Source organism: Xenopus laevis, chromosome 2L, assembly GCF_017654675.1.
Source record: "Xenopus laevis strain J_2021 chromosome 2L, Xenopus_laevis_v10.1, whole genome shotgun sequence".
NCBI classification, from domain to species: domain Eukaryota; kingdom Metazoa; phylum Chordata; class Amphibia; order Anura; family Pipidae; genus Xenopus; species Xenopus laevis.
Window position 1 is genome coordinate 65,993,635 of NC_054373.1, and position 20,921 is coordinate 66,014,555.

The 20,921-nt window shown below is 38.0% G+C and overlaps 1 protein-coding gene across 2 annotated transcripts in view; it reads right to left on the reverse strand.

The window, feature by feature from the left end:
* Positions 1–20,673, reverse strand: part of ikbke.L (inhibitor of nuclear factor kappa B kinase subunit epsilon L homeolog) — a 34,626-nt gene extending 13,953 nt beyond the window's left edge. Inside the window, exons 1-13 of one of the 2 annotated variants that reach the window (XM_018245337.2) lie at positions 20,440–20,673; positions 19,489–19,612; positions 16,299–16,412; positions 9,468–9,608; positions 7,932–8,061; positions 6,526–6,707; positions 5,043–5,203; positions 4,314–4,424; positions 3,465–3,644; positions 2,410–2,606; positions 2,138–2,202; positions 1,571–1,662; positions 912–1,013 (exon numbers count right to left, since the gene is read on the reverse strand). In XM_018245337.2, the coding sequence (XP_018100826.1) occupies positions 912–1,013; positions 1,571–1,662; positions 2,138–2,202; positions 2,410–2,606; positions 3,465–3,644; positions 4,314–4,424; positions 5,043–5,203; positions 6,526–6,707; positions 7,932–8,061; positions 9,468–9,608; positions 16,299–16,385 (1,448 nt within the window). In that variant the 5' untranslated portion in view covers positions 16,386–16,412; positions 19,489–19,612; positions 20,440–20,673. 2 annotated transcript variants of the gene reach the window in all.
* Positions 20,674–20,921: the final 248 nt, after the last annotated feature.

Sequence of the window (20,921 nt, forward strand, 5' to 3'; positions counted from 1 at the left end):
CTTGGGCAGACATAACATCAAAGGCTATTGTGATACTAAACTCTATAGTTAGTATAGATATGGGTATATATAATTTATGTGAGGGTATGGAGGGGCGTTTATATGGATGCTGGTTTTTCATTTGGAGGGGTTGAACTTGTCTTTTTTCAACCCAATTTAACTAACTACAGTATTAACTGTAATTAACTACAGTAATTAACTACAATTAGAAATTAACTACAGTATTAACTGTAACTGTAATTAACTACGTAACTACTTGCTGAGTAATCAATGAAGACGTTTCACTACTCATCCGAGCAGCTTCTTCAATTCAACTGACTGGTGTGGGAAATTCTCGGCATATAAACTCTTCCACTAATCCAATCACAATGGCACATTGTAACTCTTCAAAGAGGTGACATCTGAAGAAATTCACAGAGGTGTTGATTCTGTGTAGTTTCTGTGATATGATTATTCAATGTGTCATGCAACTCCTAGAAAGAGAATCAACACCTCTGTGAATTTCTTCAGATGTCACCTCTTTGAAGAGTTACAATGTGCCATTGTGATTGGATTATTGGAAGAGTTTATATGCCGAGAATTTCCCACACCAGTCAATTGAAGTTAAGAAGCTGCTCTGATGAGTAGTGAAACGTCTTCATTGATTACTCAGCAAGTCCAGTTGTTTTTATATTTACCTATACTAGATATACCATGACCTGGATGAATGAAAATCTTCATAGTCATACGTAACTACTGTTTATCATTCTTGAAAGGCCAGTTCTTCCCTGCACTAAAATATGTGACATTGATAGTTCATTGGGGAACTTGCCATAATAGCTAATAGGTACAATCTGGTTAATAAGGAAACAAAATGAATATGAATGAAATGTTGATTTTGTTTCCTACAGAGAGAATACTTCACCCCTTACAGTTTTGTGATCCTATTATCTGTGCTGATCGTACAGTTAAGCAGAGAAGCCATGGCTGATTTCTTTTCAAGGATCCGGTGGCATTCTGTTGTTGTATTCTCACTGTAGAGAGTCCATTGAAAGCAAATGTTAGATTGAATATTAAAATATTTCATTCTAATTAAGATGACATGGACAGTAATAGCAAGCGCATTTCAATATATATTGGTTAAACCGAAAACCTCTGGCTATTTAGGGGGCCCTAAAATTAATTTGCTGTGGGGCCCAATAACATCTAGTTATGTCACTGCTTATGAAAACATTATCAGATAGCACATAGCAGCAGTCAAACTTCTTCCCTGCCCACCACCACTTCCCATTCAAAAGAATGATTCTCAAGGCGAGAAGCGGACAGTGTCAAAGGGCCAACAAATTCAGCCATGTACAACATAAACGTGTAAGCCAGGAAATAAACAAGCATTTTTAAGCGGAATATAATATAAAAACATACAGAGTGAATAAGATACAATGATAGTTCTGCACTAGCCACAACTGCAGGTCACTTCAGTTACATTTACAATACTACTATTATTAAAATAATAATGTCAAAAAGGTTTTGGTTTGCCACAATCTTGTCATGAAAAGTTGTAGCAATCAAAACACCTGGTAAATCCACTTACATGAGCCAGTAAGTTCCTCGGAGTATAAATTCTTGGCACATGAATAAAGTCTGAGACACACGTAACGTTTGATATACAGCACTTAAAACATTCTGTAATGATATAAGGATGACAAGCATGCTATTCCAATACCCAATTAAGCAACAAATATATATATATATATATATATATATATATATATATATATATATATATATATATATATATATATATATATATATATAAAATGAAATATACTTTATCTATTAGTAGGTGGGTTCTTGCAACCACTTGTGTGCCAACTTGTTGTCTGATTGTGTTTGCATGTGCCTACCAGGATAAGGGAAACTTTCTACTCTTCAGCTCATCCAACTGGGTCCACAATAGTTACTAACTGGTATGTATGTATGTACTGTACACCCTTGTACACCCTGAATAACAGCATCAGAGGGGGGTTCCTAGATTCAATTCTATCCAATTCCAAATATGATGTCACTATATATAAAAAATAAAATCTGTCCGCTGAGACCTTTATGAAATTATTTTAGCTTCTTTAAACTACACACTTTCAATTAATGTTACATGTACCTTTGCAATGGAGCAGTCAGCAACTACATCAACTGAAGGCAGGAACCTAGGAAATTCATTGGTAGCTGAAAACAGATTTTAACACATTAAGAAATGAGCAATCTGTTAATAATGCAGTTCAGTAATATAAACTGCATTAAAGAAAATCTATACAATGTTACAAAAGTCAGGAAAAGGTTATTTTTGTCACATAGAGAATATAATCACAAAAAAGAGAAAGGGGGTTTTCATTCCAGTTGTGCAAACAGACAGACTTAACACCCAGAACTTACGGTCTTTGTAACTGGCATCCACTATACTCTCACTCGTGCTGCTCACAAGCATGAATGGGTGCTGCTGTGTAGTCCTATTGATGTGCTTCACTTGCAGTGAGGGCATCATGGGATAATGGTGGCCTTCATAGAAATACTTCTGGTTTTCAATTGCAACCCCAGTTTGTCTGAATACTGCTTCCATGAAGTTAACAACACTACACGGTACATGCAAAGTAGAAACATTTAGAAATCACATAAAAAAGGCAGAGAAAAAAGGAAAAGCCAGTAATATACCCAAAGAATGATTGTTATCTGCATGAGATTAGATCTATTTAAGAACATTGTACATTGAAAATAATTTTGTATAATTTTAGTAAAGCAATACTAAACTACTTATTACCAGTAGTAGCAGTAGCAACCTTGAAAATGAACTTTGAGCATGATATAAATGATGTAAAATAATGAGAAAATCAGCAAATGGCCTTCTTTCATGTTTTTATTTTGCAGTTATTATTTTGCTCTTTCTAGCCTGAAATTAAAAATGCAGAGATCCAGAGATGTTGCCTATAGCAACCATTCAGATCTTTGCTTTTGTTTTCTAACTTGTTAAATCTTATTGCTAATTGGTTACCTATATGCCTCCCCTGCCTACCATTCAATAATACAGCTCTAACTACTGCAGTCAGAACTGTATTAGGCAGAGACCTGTGGATATTTGCACAATGCCCCCATGCAGTAGGCAAAATGCACTTTTTTGCACTTTACATACTGCATAGGTCATTGTTCATGAGCCATTATATCTTGATGAGGCCTTATATTTGGAGCATCTAAAGGAAACACCATAAAATGTATATATTAAAATATTTGCACCTTAAATCTTACGGGCCAGAAGTTCTCAGTCTCTCTCAAGTGAGCAAACCTCATTTAACTGATTTTGGAATCACACAGTTGAGTTTAAAAGAAAACAAACAAAAAAAATATGTATATATACATTTAGATTTCTTTATGCTGTGCATGTAAAGTGATTGGTTGTGTGTTTGGGGTCTTTCTGCTATTAGGGGTGGGCTACTTGCCTGCTACAAGCATGTACATAGACCAAGTGCATAGTGGTATGAGGCAGTGAGAACACATGAACAACAAGCCGCTCCAATATATTGTTGGATTCTTCAAAGAATTTGTCAAAACCCCAGCACTTTTCTTGATCAGCTTCAAGAATATTGGGAAGTATATTTTCCAGGTGGATCTTTAACCCTCTGCGGAACAAGGTAGGAAGGATTAATACCACCTAGTTATTTTATTTTGTAATGCATTACCAATTGAATATAATTTCATTAACAACTAAAGAGTGTGGAATATGACAGATTGCACCATGCACTAGTTATCACTAACATATCTGCTGTTTTATGGCAATGTTCTGAAACAAGGAAAAGCAAAGAAGCATCCAAGAGAAGAGGCAGGGGAAGCATACCGTATATACTCGAGTATAAGCCGTCCCGAGTATAAGCCGAGGTACCTAATTTTACCTCCAAAAACTGGGAAAGCTTATTGACTCGAGTATAAGCCGAGGGTGAAAAATGCAGCAGCTTTTGGTAAGTTTCAATCAAAAAATTGAGGGTTTCTGCTCCCATTGGAGGTGCCGGCGTCTCGTTTTTGGATGCCGGCGACCATTCTTGGATGCCGGCGAATATTCTTGGAGACTATTCTTGGACGCCGGCGACTATTCTTGGACGCCAGCGACTATTCTTGGATGCCGGCGACTATTCTTAGATGCCGGCGACCGTTTTTGCGCTTGACCCGAGTATAAGCCGAGGTAGAGTTTTTCAGCATATTTTGGGGGCTGAAAAACTCGGCTTATACTCGAGTATATACGGTAATTCAATTTCTCGCGAACAGAAGAAATCAGATTGCAGATACTTCCTTACACAGATAGGCGACAGCTTATGGGCAGTTCATAAATCCATTCAATTGGTCCCTTCTCCTTCCTCTGCACACCTGCAATAGCGGTTGATGGTTTTTCTGTTATTATCTTGTGCCTGTTAAATGATATAGATACTGTTAATTTGGATAATAAAAGATCCCATATGAGCCTTGATAATACTGCTTTTACCCGGGCATACATGATGAATCTGCCAATAAAACATTGTGGAAAGAATACTATTAATATAGAAGCCAAAAATGTAGAGGGTCCTGATGGGGCCTTCACCCATCTTAACTCTATGACTTTCTAAATGATATGCAAGTAAGAGGACAAGCTGGGGGCAGAACATCCCTGCCCATCCCTCATGAATACAGCACTGTGCCCAGTTTTTTGGCATTTTGCATCCTGCCCTGTAGTAAATAACTCAAAAGTACTTTATTTGCTTGCATTTACACTAATATGTATTACTTAGCATTTCACAATTAATAAAAGCACAAGTCCTTATAACACTAAAAGCTTCATTCCCCAAGAGAACAAGGTGAATGCATTCCTAGCTGCGTCATTATATTGATGTACTACAGTTGCTGCCTTCAGTGAAAGATATGTGCTCTCTTAGTAGGAATTCTTTTATATGGAAGCATTTAATAATTGTGTTCAGAATATTTAAATTTCCTGTTTTCCCACTAAAACTTCTTTCCCAGTTACTCTATTACCATTCAAACTGAACACTCACATTATCTCTTTGTTCCGGCGAGGACCTCCATATGGGATGAATGGGAGGCTGCCACAGGCTGCATGGTAAAAAGTTACTCCAATACTCCACAAATCAACGGTGACCCCATAAGCCTTCTGTTGGGGTTTCTTTAGGACCGCTCTCTCGTAGATATCTGGATGCTGAATGAGAAAACAAGGCAGATTTACCATTAATTCACAAAATACAGTTTATCGCATTATTTGTAAAGTATTTATTAACATGAATAGTGGGTCTTGCCATTCCCAAGGCTACCCCTTTTTAAAAGACACCTTCAGCACAACAAAGAGCTTGTATTTATTTAAGAACACTGCACATTTTGAATGAATCAGCAACTAATCTGCTGTCAACTTTAATCAGTCCAAAATGATGAAAGCAAATCTTTGATTGCATGCTAGAGGTAACTATCATATCACTCAGGCAGTCTATACACCACAGTCAACTGTAACCCAGTTGAAGAAGCCAGGCTAGATACTGATCGTAAAATGGAAAACTCAAAGCCCAACTATTTTTATGGAGAGTTATGGGTAAATGCATTCTGTTACCTGCATGAACAAAATGGTGTATTGGAATTTTTCACCAGAAATACCTATGTCAATAACCATGATGAACCATGAGAAAGAATATCCAAAGCAGTTTCCTGTATAAGCAGCATGACATCAGTTAGTGAGGAATGCCTACAGATTCTCTTCACAATTTATCTTGGTAACTGACATAAGACTGGAACATGTTTTTCAAGATAACCTGAAGCACTGTGGAGGCAATGTCACTGGCAGATTTAAATAAAATGTATCTGATTCTGATTTACTTTGAATAATATGCCCCATAGTACATATTGTATACTATAGTAAACTCACATTAAGTGTTTCCACCTGCCAAGGAATCTAACAAACAGTGACTGATTTGCTTTGAGTGTGGCATAGTCTGGAATGCATTTATTGTAAGTACAATATGAGTTATGAGTCTGAAATAGAAAATGCAGCACCAGTCATAAATGGGTAGTTCTCTCTTAAATATACATTTTGGGAACAAATGAGATCATCATCATCATCATTTGTTTATACAAGTATGGTGGTAGTAGACAAATTGCAATTAGTCATTAGTTTTACTATATTTTTGGGGGGGTTGAACTTTTTTTTTTTTGTTCTGCAGCTCTCAGTGTTTTAATTTCTGCTATCTGCTTGTTAGGTCAACCAGGCAGTAGTTTGCAAGTTAGTATAAAAAAAGGGCCTGAAAGAAAAAAATAAGAATAAACAACAAACTTAACCCTTGCATTTTTAGTTGCAGAGTAGGAATTCTAATAATTAAAAAAACGCACAAAATGATAAATTGATCCTTTGATTAGGTCCATCTATAACAAACTAGAGGTTAATGTAAAACTGAACATTCCCTTTAAATGATATATTAGTGCATTCCATTACAGTCTTCTGTAAATAAACTCCAAATGTGTTCAACAAATGCCTACCAAGTATTCTTCTGTTCCATAAATAGATATGAACTTCTCGTCATCATCAAGCTCTCGAGCAGCACCGAAGTCTGTCAGTTTGTAGATACTACGCCCATCCTCTCCAATCAGACGCATGATGTTCCCAGGTTTGATATCTCTATGCACAATACCGTTCTGGCGCAAATGGTTCATTCCTGCAACTAGAAGCATAAGATGCACACATTATATATATATATATAATCATCTAAAGTATTTAGATATATGGATTGTGCTAAAGGCTGATTTTGCCAAGGCAGTAGACTAGCATTGGCTCTGTTTCTCCAATTTGTTATCATATGGAAAAGAGGAATAATGAAGATATAAGTATAAGACAAAATGGTTGGGTCATCTGGAGGACCCACTGACACCTTGGCCAACCAGATATTTATGGCCTGGTCTGGTTCAGTCTGACACTGCCTGGGCTCATTAAAATAAATCGGCCTTCAGGCAGCCCTCTGCCACAAGAAATGACAATGAATACACTTTATTAGACATAACCCTTAGAAATCTATGGGAGGACTGTAATAAAAGGCACAATTGCCCTGCTACTGTAACCAATTGGAGGCAAATATTTCCAAACTGTTTAATGGATGACAAACCACTAAAATATTATATAGGCTATTGATTATAAAGGATAAATTTGTGTCCCTTTTTTCAAAATATTAATCTACAATAAAAGTTGCCTATGGGTCACGTTGATCGTTATTTGCTGATAGTTCTGATTTTGTAAGTAATTGCTACTTGAAGTTCCTAAACCTCTCTGTTTTGCAACCTGACTGTCCCTTCTCAGCCTGTCAGTTAGAGTTTCTAATGCTAACGGACGACTGCTGCACAAATATGGCAGCCCTCTCCTAGAGGAACACGGGGGTAAGAAAGGTAATGTAAAAGCATAACACTAATACTTTTATGGCAAAATTATAAATAGCATTCAAAAACAATGTTATGACAAATACAATAAAAAAAAGGTTATTTTTTTTGGTGTCAGTGTTTCTTTAACATATAGAATCACATACTATTCACCTATCTGACGCTAGCCAAGTAGAAAATTAGAATGCCATGACTAGAAGGAAGTAGACAGGTACATAAGTAGCAGGAAATAGTTTCACCTGTGGAAAATAATTGGTTATGACTTGTACTGCGCAATACTCATTGCACAATGTGTTTGAGCTGAATTAAACTTTTTTTGGTTGACAACATCCAATTACTGTATAACATATAAATTATAACAGATACTGGCACATCTGTTAGTGTGTACTAGCATCCATTCTGAGGGATCCAAACAACAAATACATTAACTGGACATACTCAGTTTGGAAATTTATACCATGTATTTATACCATGTAACTATGAAACATGTTAGAATTTGGTCTCTCACAGTGTCTCACCAACACACTGCAACACAATGAGGAACTCTGTTTCACATAGGCCATAGGCGTTTTCTGGATCCTCAAGTACAGAAAGCAAACTGCCACTGGAACAGTACTCCATAACAAGAACCTTCTGTTTACTGTTGCCCTTTGAGAAAAAAAAACATTGTTAGGATCAAGGAGCGGAAAAAAATAATAAGGGCAGCACACACTGTACCCTGTGTGAAAAACAAATACTTAAAATAGTACCTGTTGTATTTTAGTGACCTACATAACACTATACAAAAGTTATAGGGTCATATTTATCAGGATAGAGCTGGAGTAATTCTGGAAAAATAGATGGCACCCTGTTTGAGAGAATTAAAATAATTTCTTTCTACTCCATTTTAACTTAATAAATATATATCATTGCTTTAAATTAATTTTGTAAAACATACAAAATCATTTACACTAGAATATGGTTTTCTTTAAAAAAAATTAAAAACTAAATACAATTTATGGGACAAGCACAGAAAAATATATGCTAGAACATTTCTGAACAGAATATGCCCAACAACACTATGCTTCTTACTATTACAGTGAAACAAAGACCAGAAAACCAGACAGTTTTTGACAGAATTACTAATCATTTTTTTTGCATGACAATACCTGTATACTGTTTAAAAAAATAACAACCCATAAATTAGGGTTAGACTTACAGAATTCAATGATGAAAAGAAGGAACCTTGACCTCCTAGCATGAAAAGTAAAGCAGCAATGGCTTTCCCATTAAACATGAGATGCTAGACAGGTGGGGGCAAGCATCGCGGGCCCCTCATTAGTAGTCACAAAAATATGGTGGTGGTGATGGGGGTTCAATGAATTTCTCATGCTGGTGAGAGTGAAGTGCTCTACTATCTAAAAAGATTATTACACAACACACTGAGAAGCTATTTGTAGGTCATTTTCTAGACATGCACATTTTGTACAGTATGCCTATTCTTAAACAGTTTTACGTCATCCTTATAAACTTAAATTGTAAATTGAACAGGGCTGGAGCTCCTTCTACTGTGTCTCTTAACACATGGCAAAAATCTCTGTATATTTATACTTATTATATTGAATGCATTATATTTATACTTATTATAATGCACACGCTCCCTGTGTGTACTTTTCTACATTGTAAGATTGTACAGCACTGCATATCCATGTAGTGCTTTATTATACATACAGGCAACATTTATGATAGCAAATGATAGTGGAACCCCTGAGCCCTTGAAACACTAGAAGTAGAGACACTGTTCAATTTTGTAGAACTGCAGAGGGTTCCTGTGTTTACTAATGGGTATGCACACTTGCTTGTTTGAAGTGCATTGCCACCCTAGATGATAGCTCTACAAAAGAGTTGAAACATTAAAATAATGATAAAATAATAATTAAAAACAACTGAGTTTAATTTACTGTACATTTTTTTTAAATCATTTATATAATATAATAAAACTAAAATAACTATATTGTAAAACAACTCTTTCCAAGCACTGATTTTGACCACACAAGAGTATTTCAGTCACTCACAGTCTCCTCCACAGTGAAGAGCTTGACTATATTGACATGTTTGAGCTTTCTCAGCATCTCAAATTCTCTCATCTGCACATCTAGAGGCCGCAAGTAGCTGAGGTTATTGAACACCTTTACAGCCACTTCTTCTCCAGATTTCTGTAAGAACAAAGTTGAATAGCATTAGCAACTATTAGGAGCAGTCACATCTAGACAATCAGCTCAAGAACCTAGATTTTAAACAAGTGTATACTGATCCTGCTGTTCTTAAACTGATACTACTGCTAGTTAGGATATTCCGTTGATGCTAAAAGAGCACCTGTTGCCCTAAAATATTTTCCCCCACCAAAGGTGAGGGCTAATAGAGTCTGCACTCCGGTTGGGGGTAACAGAAGTTTTTTTCTTTTAAAGTGATACTGACACTAAAAATGTCCTTTATCTACATTAAAAGTTACCTATAGGTCATGTTGATCGTTTTTCGCTGATAGTTCTGCTTTTGTAAGTAATTGTTATTTGAAGTTCCTGAACCAGTTTTGCCAACCTGACTGTCCCTTCTTAACCTGTCCGTTTCTAATGCTAACGTACTCCTGCTGCACAAATATGTACCCATCTTTGGTAATGGAAAATATTTTATCATAACAGGTGCCCTTTAAAGGGAAACAAAGAATGTTATCACCCACACTTTTTACCAGAGCTTATTCAGTTTAGCTAATGTTGAAAAGGTGCATAAACACTATCTGAACATAGTAACATAGTAACATAGTAAGTAAGGTTGAAAAAAGACACATGTCCATCGAGTTCAACCTTTTTTTTTTTTTTGTTTATTAACTACCTATCTGCCAGTTGATCCAGAGGAAGGCAAAAAACCCATCTGAAGCCTCTCCAATTTGCCTTAGAGGGGGAAAAATTCCTTCCTGACTCCAAAATGGCAATCGGATTAGTCCCTGGATCAACTTGGACTATGAGCTATTTCCCATAACCCTGTATTCCCTTACTTGCTAAAAAGCCATCCAACCCCTTCTTAAAGCTATCTAATGTATCAGCCTGTACAACTGATTCAGGGAGAGAATTCCACATCTTCACAGCTCTCACTGTAAAAAACCCCTTCCGAATATTTAGGCGGAACCTCTTTTCTTCTAATCGGAATGGGTGACCTCGTGTCAGCTGGAAAGACCTACTGGTAAATAAAGCATTAGAGAGATTGTTATATGATCCCTTTATATATTTATACATAGTCATCATATCACCCCTTAAGCGCCTCTTCTCCAGCGTGAACATCCCCAATTTGGCCAGTCTTTCCTCATAGCTAAGATTTTCAATACCTTTTACCAGCTTAGTTGCTCTTCTCTGTACCCTCTCTAATACAATAATGTCCTGTTTGAGTGATGGAGACCAAAACTGTACAGCATATTCTAGATGGGGCCTTACAAGTGCTCTATACAGTGGAAGAATGACCCCCTCCTCCCGTGACTCTATGCCCCTTTTAATACAGCTCAAGACCTTATTTGCCCTTGATGCTGCTGACTGGCATTGCTTGCTACAGCCAAGTTTATCATCTACAAGGACTCCAAGGTCCTTTTCCATAATGGATTTGCCTAGTGCAGTCCCATTTAGGGTATAAGTGGCTTGGATATTTTTACATCCCAGGTGCATGACTTTACATTTATCAACATTGAATCTCATTTGCCACTTAGCTGCCCAGATTGCCAGTTTGTCAAGATCCTGTTGCAAGGATGCCACATCCTGGATGGAATTAATTGGGCTGGATAATTTTGTGTCATCTGCAAACACTGATACATTACTTACAACACCCTCCCCTAAGTCATTAATGAACAAGTTAAATAAAAGTGGACCCAATACTGAGCCCTGGGGGACCCCACTAAGAACCTTACTCCAAGTAGAGAATGTCCCATTAACAACCACCCTCTGTACCCGATCCTGTAGCCAGTTTCCTATCCATGTGCAAACGACTTCATTAAGCCCAACAGACCTTAGTTTAGAAAGCAGTCGTTTGTGGGGCACAGTATCAAACGCTTTGGCAAAATCCAAATAGATCACATCTACTGCCCCCCCACTATCCAGAATCTTACTTACCACATCATAAAATGCAATCAAATTCGTCTGACATGACCTATCCTTCATAAAGCCATGCTGATTGTTGCTCATAATGCCATTCATTAGGACAAAATTTTGTATGTGATCCCTTAACAAGCCTTCAAATAATTTGCCCACCACAGATGTCAAGCTTACTGGCCTATAATTGCCAGGCTGAGATCGTAATCCCTTTTTAAATATTGGAATAACATCAGCTTTTCTCCAATCCATAGGCACCATACCAGATGACAGTGAATCTGAGAAAATCAGAAATAAGGGCTGGTCTAAAACTGAACTAAGCTCTCTTAGAACCCGGGGGTGTATGCCATCAGGCCCTGGAGCCTTGTTTACATTAATTTGTATTAAGGCTTTTTGAATCATATCCTGAGTCAGCCACTGACTAGATTGAGCTGAACCATTCGTGCAGTTATTAAGTGAGCCTGTGAACCCAGACTCCTCTATTGTATACACTGAAGAAAAGAACTGATTTAACACATTTGCCTTATCTGTATCTGTTACAACCATACTGATACCATTATTTAATGGAGCAACACTCTCAACCTGCATCTTTTTACTATTAATATATTTAAAAACTTTTTAGGGTTAGTTTTCACCTCCACCGCAATTAACTCTTCATTTCTTTTCTTAGCCTTCCGGATTGCTGATTTACAACATTTATTACAGTGTTTATATTCATTAAATGCAGCTTCTGTCCCTACAGATTTGTAGTTTTTAAATGCCTTTCTCTTCTTTCCCATTAACATCTTTACCTCTGTATTAAGCCACACAGGATGATTCTTAGAGCTTCTACGTTTAGTCCTTAAGGGAATAAATTGAGAACAGTAATGATTTAATATCATTTTAAAGGACAACCATTTCTGTTCTGTGTTTTTAGCTGAAAACCTAATGCCCCAATCAATGCTCTGTAGGGCAGCCCTCAAGGCACTAAAATTAGCTTTGGCAAAATTCATGGTTTTTGTTGCCCCAGTATATTTTTGTTTTTTGCACCAGACATTAAATGATATAACATTATGGTCACTATTACCCAGGGGTTCAATGACTTGCACATTTGCTATAAGTTCTGGGTCATTTGAGATCACTAAATCAAGAATAGCATTTTTTCTGGTAGGCTCCTCAACAACCTGTGCTAAAAAATTGTCGTGCAATAAGTTTATAAACTTGCTCCCATTAACTGATCTAGCAGTACCGTTGCTCCAGTCAATATCTGGGTAATTAAAATCCCCCATTATCATTACTTTACCTAAACTAGCAGCCTTTTCTATTTGCATTAGGAGCTTTGTCTCTTCCTCCTCACTTACATTAGGGGGTCTATAGCATACTCCTACAATTAATTTGCTGGATTCTTTACAATTGGTGAAGAACTACCCCATACGACTTCTGGCCCCTCATTTTCTAACATAACCTCCTCCTTTATATGAGCTTTTAAATCCTGCCTAACATACAGACATACCCCTCCTCCTTTTCTATTGCCTCTGTCCCTCCGAAACAAAGTATAGCCACTGATATTTACTGCCCAGTCATGCGACTCATTCAGCCATGTTTCGGCCACACCAATCACATCATATTTTCCTTCCATCACCAGCAGCTCCAGCTCTCCCATTTTACCAGTCAGACTTCTTGCATTTGTAAACATACATTTAATACTCGCACCATATTGAACATATGACATGTGGTCCTCCCTATCCTTAACAGTATCCCTAGCCAAATCTCCTCCCCCATTTTCCCTTTCTTTGCCCACTATCTCATCTAACCTGTCTACCACTGAATCTTTTACTGAACCCTCCCCCCCCACACCTAGTTTAAAATCTCCTCCAACCCTCTAGCCATCTTCTCTCCCAAAACAGCTGCCCCATCATCATTGAGGTGCAGCCCATCCCTAGCAAAGAGCCTGTAGCCGACTGAAAAATCAGCCCAGTTCTCCAAAAACCCAAAACCCTCCTCCCTACACCAATCTTTTAGCCACGCATTAATCTCCCTACGCTCCCGCTGTCTCCTTAGCGTTGCTCGTGGCTCAGGTAATATCTCTGAGAAAATTACCTTGGAAGTCCTCGCCCTCAGCTTTGAACCTAGTTTTTTAAAATCATTTTTGAGGACTTCACCACCTCCTCTAACTTTGTCATTGGTACCTATGTGTACCAAGACCGCTGGGTCTTCCCCAGCCCCTCCCAATAATCTGTCAACTCGTTCCACCACATGCCGAACCCTAGCACCAGGCAAGCAGCAGACTGTTCGGAACTTCCAAAAATAAATATATATGTTTTTTAAACAGACTTAATCAATTCCACAGATTGAAAGGAACCCAAGATAGTCTTTCTTTGACTCGTAGGCATCAATCCCTAACCCACTTTATACTAGCAAAGTCATACAAACTTTCCCTCATCTTCTCCATTGTGAAGTGATGGTTTCTGGTACTTAAAATCTCTCTGCTTTCCGTAAAAGGTAGTGAACAAATTCTCTGAAAAGCAGAGGTACTGCAAGTAGGAGATGCTAATAACAATGTATGGGTCATTTTTTATAATGCTTCCTAGGATGTATTTTTCCAAAGAAATTGGTTCTATAAGAAATAGTGGCAGGGCTGCAGCAGTTCTGTGAAAAATGGGTTGTCTCATATTTATCAGTTCTTCTTACATCTCTTTATAGTTCTAGTCTGCCCCGTATGTGTCATTTACGATAAGGTCAGTTTTGCAGTGTATGACAGTTTTTCTCATGATCCATTACAATTTAAAATAAAAATTATAACAAATTCAGCACATTAAATACAACAAGCCACAGCATACTTGAACTGTTGTGCTACATTCAGGCTGTACTGCTGTTATAAACAACCATTCGCTGACTCAATGCTACCCATACTGATACACAAGTTAGAAGCACCCACAGTCATGTTAAGAGAAGTATATTAAGTGAAAGTTGTTGATTTGTATGGAAGAGAAAAATCCACTCTTATACTGACTGTTATAGCAACTTCTACCAAACCCCGTTTCTTCAATAAGTAATACAATACAACTAATGACCCACTAATAATTTAATTTCAGTTATATTTTTTTTGTTTTTAAATTAAATGTATTTATTAAACAAGGTAGCAACTAGATGCATGTAAAACAAACTAACAAAAATACATGATTCATAGTGTCTGTGTTACCAAAAATAATTAAAGTTGCCTACTGTCCACTGTCCTAGTTGTGAAATTCCCCCAATATTTTAGGGAGATTTTGCTTGTACAGTCATCCAAGCTTTAAGGCTCGTAGAGATCTATATGTTATTTAGTAATGGTTTTAAAGGCAAGATTTGGTATGGTTAAGAACCTTATATAACAGCATCTAATTACAAATACTGCACTAAGGTGACTTAAAAGAAATATGGTATAACTTTGTGTACTTTTTTCCCATCCCACCACTGGAAACAATGGATTTGAAAGCACTCTTAGAGAGGTAACAATTAGGGGCAGATTCACTAAGGGTCGAATTTCGAAGTTAAAAATACTTCGAAATTCGACCCTCGAATTGAAATCCTTCGACTTCGAATATCGAAGTCGAAGGATTTAGCGCTAATCCTGCGATCGATCGATCGAAGGATTTTTCGTTCGATCGAACGATTAAATCCTGCGAATCGAACGATTCGAAGGATTTTAATCCAACGATCGAAGGAAAATCCTTCGATCAAAAAAAGGTTAGCAAGCCTATGGGGACCTTCCCCATAGGCTAACATTGACTTCGGTAGGTTTTATCTGCCGAAGTAGGGGGTCGAAGTTTTTTTTAAAGGGAAAGTACTTTGACTATCGAATGGTCGAATAGTCGAACGATTTTTACTTCGAATCGTTCGATTTCGTTCGAATTCGAACGAATTTAACCAATTCGATGGTCGAAGTACCCAAAAAATACTTCGAAATTCGAATTTTTTTCATTCGAATCCTTCACTCGAAGTTAGTGAATCTGCCCCTTAGAGTTTCCTTCGACCCACACCTGACCCTAACCTGCCCTAAACTGCCCTCTCCCAGACCGAACCTGCCCAGGTCCACTCTGTCCCCTCTATTTATGCGTCCGAATCCAAGATTCGGTTCAGGATTCGGGCAGGATTCAGCCTTTTTCAGTAGGATTCTGATTTGGCAGAATCGTTCTGCTCAGCCAAACTGAATCCGAATACTAATTAGGGTCGGGGAGGGAAATCGCGTGACTTTTTGTCACAAAACAAGGAAGTAAAAAATGTTTCCCCCTTCCCACCCCTAATTTGCATATTGCAAATTAGGATTCGGTTCAGTTCGGCTGGACAGAAGGATTCGGGGGTTCGGCTGAATCCAAAATAGTGGATTTGGTGCATCCCTAGTTTCTTTTTAGTGCTAAGACATACAAGGAGAGTCCTAGTATTTTGCCACCAGAGTCATTTCCAGTTTGCTAGATGATTGTCAAATAGCCCCTCCATTGACTTTAATGATAATTGCCTGGACCTTGTCTAGTGTACTCATGTGCCAGAATATTGTCACTTGAAAACGCAGCAGTGAGTACTCGTCAACTATGCTGGAAATCGCTCAGGCTGCAAAATAGTGTGAATCTACCCATGTGACATTGTCCTGAAATCTGTAAAACAGTGAAAAAATTTGAGACATTACACAGAACATTAAGGGAATACTAAACATTGTATGGCTTACTGCTTTCCAGGGTACAATTAAAATTTAGTCTGCTTAGCCTAAATCTACAGTAATCTACAATATTGCTGCAATGCAATCTATTACATTCTCACCTTATTCCGTGCCTTGTACACACTGGCGGTGGCTCCTTGTCCCAATAAATCATCCAACTCCCATAAGTAATTAGGGGTGCTCTGCATTTTCCAGTGATGTAGTAGCTCAAGACCCTATGAGATATGAAGGAAATAATTTGTTATTCAGATTTTTTAGGGCATCCAGATAGGGCTAACAAACCTGAGCCAATCAATGCAGCATCAATAGGCAGGCTGAGCGTTAGATGGCAGCTAAAACACGGCCTATCAGGTAATGGGATTAATATTCCCTGAACACTTTGTTCCATTTGCTCATTCCTGATCTAGAGGAATATAAAGAACAATAAACCAGTTGCTAGTTCAGCTTCCATTAAACTGTGAACTCACAATGGTAATTGAAATAGCTTAATTGGCTCTGATCTTACTTACTTTTTATACTTCATATTCCTTGCCTGGAACAACCTGAAACTGAACTGAATCAAAGTATCACTGATAGCTTGATAGATTGTATTTACATGGAAGAACCTTGAAATGCTTCTATGGTATTACATATACCCTGTATTCAAGATGCAGCTCAGTCATTAATACTTTGGCAGAGTTACTGTATGTTTGCATCAAGATTAAATCAACATCAAATGCTGCAAAAACAAAATAAAAGTGTCAGACATAGGGGCTGATTTATCATCTGCTGATGCTCCTGTTCAGGCAAAATGATCAGGGCCAGAACTATGGGTAGGCAGAAGAGGCACGTGCCTAGGGAGCAAAGTTGGGGGTTTGGGCTCTTCTGTTGCCTAGTTCCCCTAGACCTAGTTTCCCAATTGTTTTCCTAGCCCCTGTAGGCAACATGATTACGAACTATCTTTCATACATGCGCACTTCTTTGTATGCACTCATTTTCTTATGCGCACAAGGAGGTGAGAGAGAGGTAGCCGGCCGGGTTGCCTAAGGCAACCGCAAAAATGGCCTTGGTACTGGAAAAGATTGCAGAATGAGCTCACTCGCATTTTCTGCAATGGATTGCTTTTGTTTTTAAAAAAGACAACATTTATCTAAAACCTGGCAATTTTTTCTTATTTCTTGCAAGAACCCTCTTGTTAACATGGTACTGTATATAAATAACAACAACATTTCTCAAGCGGGGTGTAGATACCAACAAACAATAATGGTAATGATATTGGACTAAATGGGTTGGGGTGTCCACAAAACAGGCAATTGAAATTGTATATACAAAAATTGTTGTTGTATACAAGTTAAATACTGCTATAAGGGCACCGAGGGTGCTAATTAAGTCTGGAACCTTGGATCCACACACAGTTTGGGATGGTGCGCATCATAGACTTTGGGATTCAATTCACTTGTGACTGCTAAATGATATAATTACGGTACATCTACTCAGGCTGTCTGCCCTTACACTATCATTGAAGCATTCACAGAGACTCCAATTTCGTACAGGCATGCTCGACCTTTTTGCTTTATTTGCCAATGGTACATTTAGTACCTAACACGGTCACATTTAGTTTCCCACACAATTGATTTACATCATCAGTATCTGGGACCATACTTTTACTATTTGAGGGATCCCTCCCCTAACACGCAGCACTGCTTGTTTTTAAGTTGTTTTAATTAGGGTGTTATGGCATGGTGTTGAATAAATATTGCCTTTTTATTTTTCTGTGTGATTACCATTATTATAGATCTTCAGGGCATATGGGCGGGGGGTTAAGTCCCAATTTTTCTATATACAATTTCAAATGGTACTGCATATGTATTTACATGCTGTCAACTTGTTTAATAATTTGTTTAATAAAAAGAATCTGAAAAAAAAGAACCCTCTTGTGGGAAAAACCCCCCAAACAAACAAAAAAAACAAACAATTGATTGCAGATGACTCAAACACTGATCCAGTGGCGTCGCTATAGTGGAAGCAGACCCCGCAGTCGCTGTTGGGCTCAGAAACAGGGGGTCCAGACCATGGGGTTTGCTTACTCTGTTCCCCAGCCACTGTCTTACCTACGCCAATGTGAGCTGCAAGGGGAGTGGGGGACATTGTTGAGCTGCATGTGCATCTGCATGATTAGAAGCAGTGTGCCGTCCCCTCCGAAGTCTTTTTTATTGGGAGGGGGGGGGGCACAGCATCCATCTATTTTGCCTTACCAGGAGCATTCATAGATGATATGTTTCCTAAAAGTTGTAAATGCTGGAGAAAAAAAGTGTTTCAATGTCAGCTGTTTTCACATTAACTGTTGTGACTGATATGTCACCCTATACTTTGACTACATTTGTTCAGTTTTACTTCTTTGTATATACATATCCACACCAGTACTTAACATGAGTACCCCCCCCAAAAAAAACGTCTTGTAGTAAAATGTGGGTGGCCTGTTCTTGCCTAATGTGCACTTGTGTTTGCATTTATAAGTGAGCCCTCAAATCTTAAAGTGGCCATGCGCATACAGATATAGTCATACAAATGGAAATAAGGATGACCATTTGGCATATAGTCTGATGTATCATGAAAGATACAATCAATCATAACCTTCATAACATAATAATCATATCTTGGAAACCTTCTGTAGAAAAGATTGGTCAGTCCATGCATGCAAAAACAGCAGATCTTCAGTTAGGACGTCATCTTGAAAGATCATGCTGCTGTTATGGTAAGACTAGCCCTACTCTTGCAGATAATGTCATAAGATTGAATCAATGATTATCTTCTAGCTTCCATTAATATGGAAAGTGCACATGTAACTAGCGATGAGCAAATTTATTCACCAGCCATGGATACACAGCGAAATTGTGAATTTCGTCATTTGCAAATTTTTTCACTAAACTACAGCGAAAATTCACCACGGACAATTTGCAGCAAAAAATGCCCATAAGATAAAATGCCCTTTGACTTTAATGCATTTGGAGAAAAAAGTCACCATAAGAAAAAACGCCCACTGACTTTAATTTGTTTCGCACATTTTTTCTCAGTTTTGTAATTTTTTTCCTCCTTACACGCATAACCAGTGGAGGAACTACCGGGGGAGCAGGGGGTGCGAGCGGGCCAGGGCCCACACCCCTCTAGTTACGTTACTGCGCATAACACAGGACTAGGTACAGCTGCAAATTTTATTTAAGTCATGTTGGTCCCATTATCTTTCATTAGATTACTCTGCCCCACATTTCATTCCATTGCAAAATCACCATAATTAGTGTATGGATAACTAACCTGTGGTATTGCAGATGTTGATTTACTCTCACTGGTCTTCTTATATAGATCTTAGCTGTTGGCTGATGCTTGCTATAGCAGTTCGACAACAGCCAAAGAGTCACAAACTTCCCATCACTGGTTACTGGAATAATAGAAACAATACTGTACTGTGGCACTAGCAGGAAACAGGAATTACAAAATCAAGATCAGGCATATTGGAATATGGCAGCAATTTGTCTTTCAGTGATGATTCAGCCGTAAACCAAGGCTTCTTGTTATTTGAAGGAAAATGTAGAATCACTGGGGGTATCCACAGGAAATGTACCCCACGCCAGTGCATTTTTTGAGGAGGGGGAGCACCAGTCCAGGGTATTAGGTAAATCACTAAGGGGTGCCCAAATTCTTGTGATACTAAAACATAACTTATCAATTGGTTATTCGTTATTGAACAGAATCCCTAGTGGTTTTAAACACACTATGCTGTTGTACTGCAATCTACAGGGACACATCAATTCAGCCAAGCATTATTGCAGTTTCCTCTCATATGAATGTATGTAAATACAGTATGCATGGAAGAATTGTGCCATTCACATAGTAAGCTGTGCCCTCATGTTCTGCCTGGTATATAAGGGTGGGAAGGAGAACAGGAGTGTGAATTGTAGGTGAACTTAAGCTTACATTTTAAGAAATAGCACAGCACTGATGCAGATTGTATAAAGAAATTTGCCTAAGAAGATAGAAGTTTACAGGTACAACACAAATTAGGAGATATACAACAGCATGCATAGAATATATATATATATATGCTTGGAAGAAAGTTGCCCAGACATACAGAGGATTTGTATGTTTGGGTTCAACACAGCGTTCCCTTAGGAAATATAAGATTAATTATCAGCTGTGCCCTCATGTTCTGCAGGGTATAGCCAGCAGTTTAGTTCAGTGGTGGTTCCTAGATCGCCAGATACATACCATATGACTGACTGAAGATTCAGTGCTACTGTTGGACCGTTCCAGGGAGAAGTATACTGACCTGCTTACTTATCTAGTCTGTGTATATAGCACCCCCACCTGCTCTTGTCTGTGACTTTATACACAGACATACCCACTGTCATTTCTGCACGCTCACGGTGTACTTCCTTGTTTCCCTTTTCTGTTTTGCAGAGACAAGCCTCTTAAAGGGGCAGAGTGCAGATTTCACAATGCTGACATTAGACACACACCCATGTTGTATATTCACAACTACACATATCTGTCCCATGGAATTGTCACATACATAATGCACAGTTGCTACTTTTCATGCTTATTTCCTGATATAGTTTGTTGTTATCAAGTAATGGTTATAGAAGTAAAAACAATTCAAACTACAGATTATATACAAGTATTTATGAATTTATAAGCATGGCATTCATGAACTATAGTTGCATCACAGAGAGGCAAATCCAAGGCAAGTA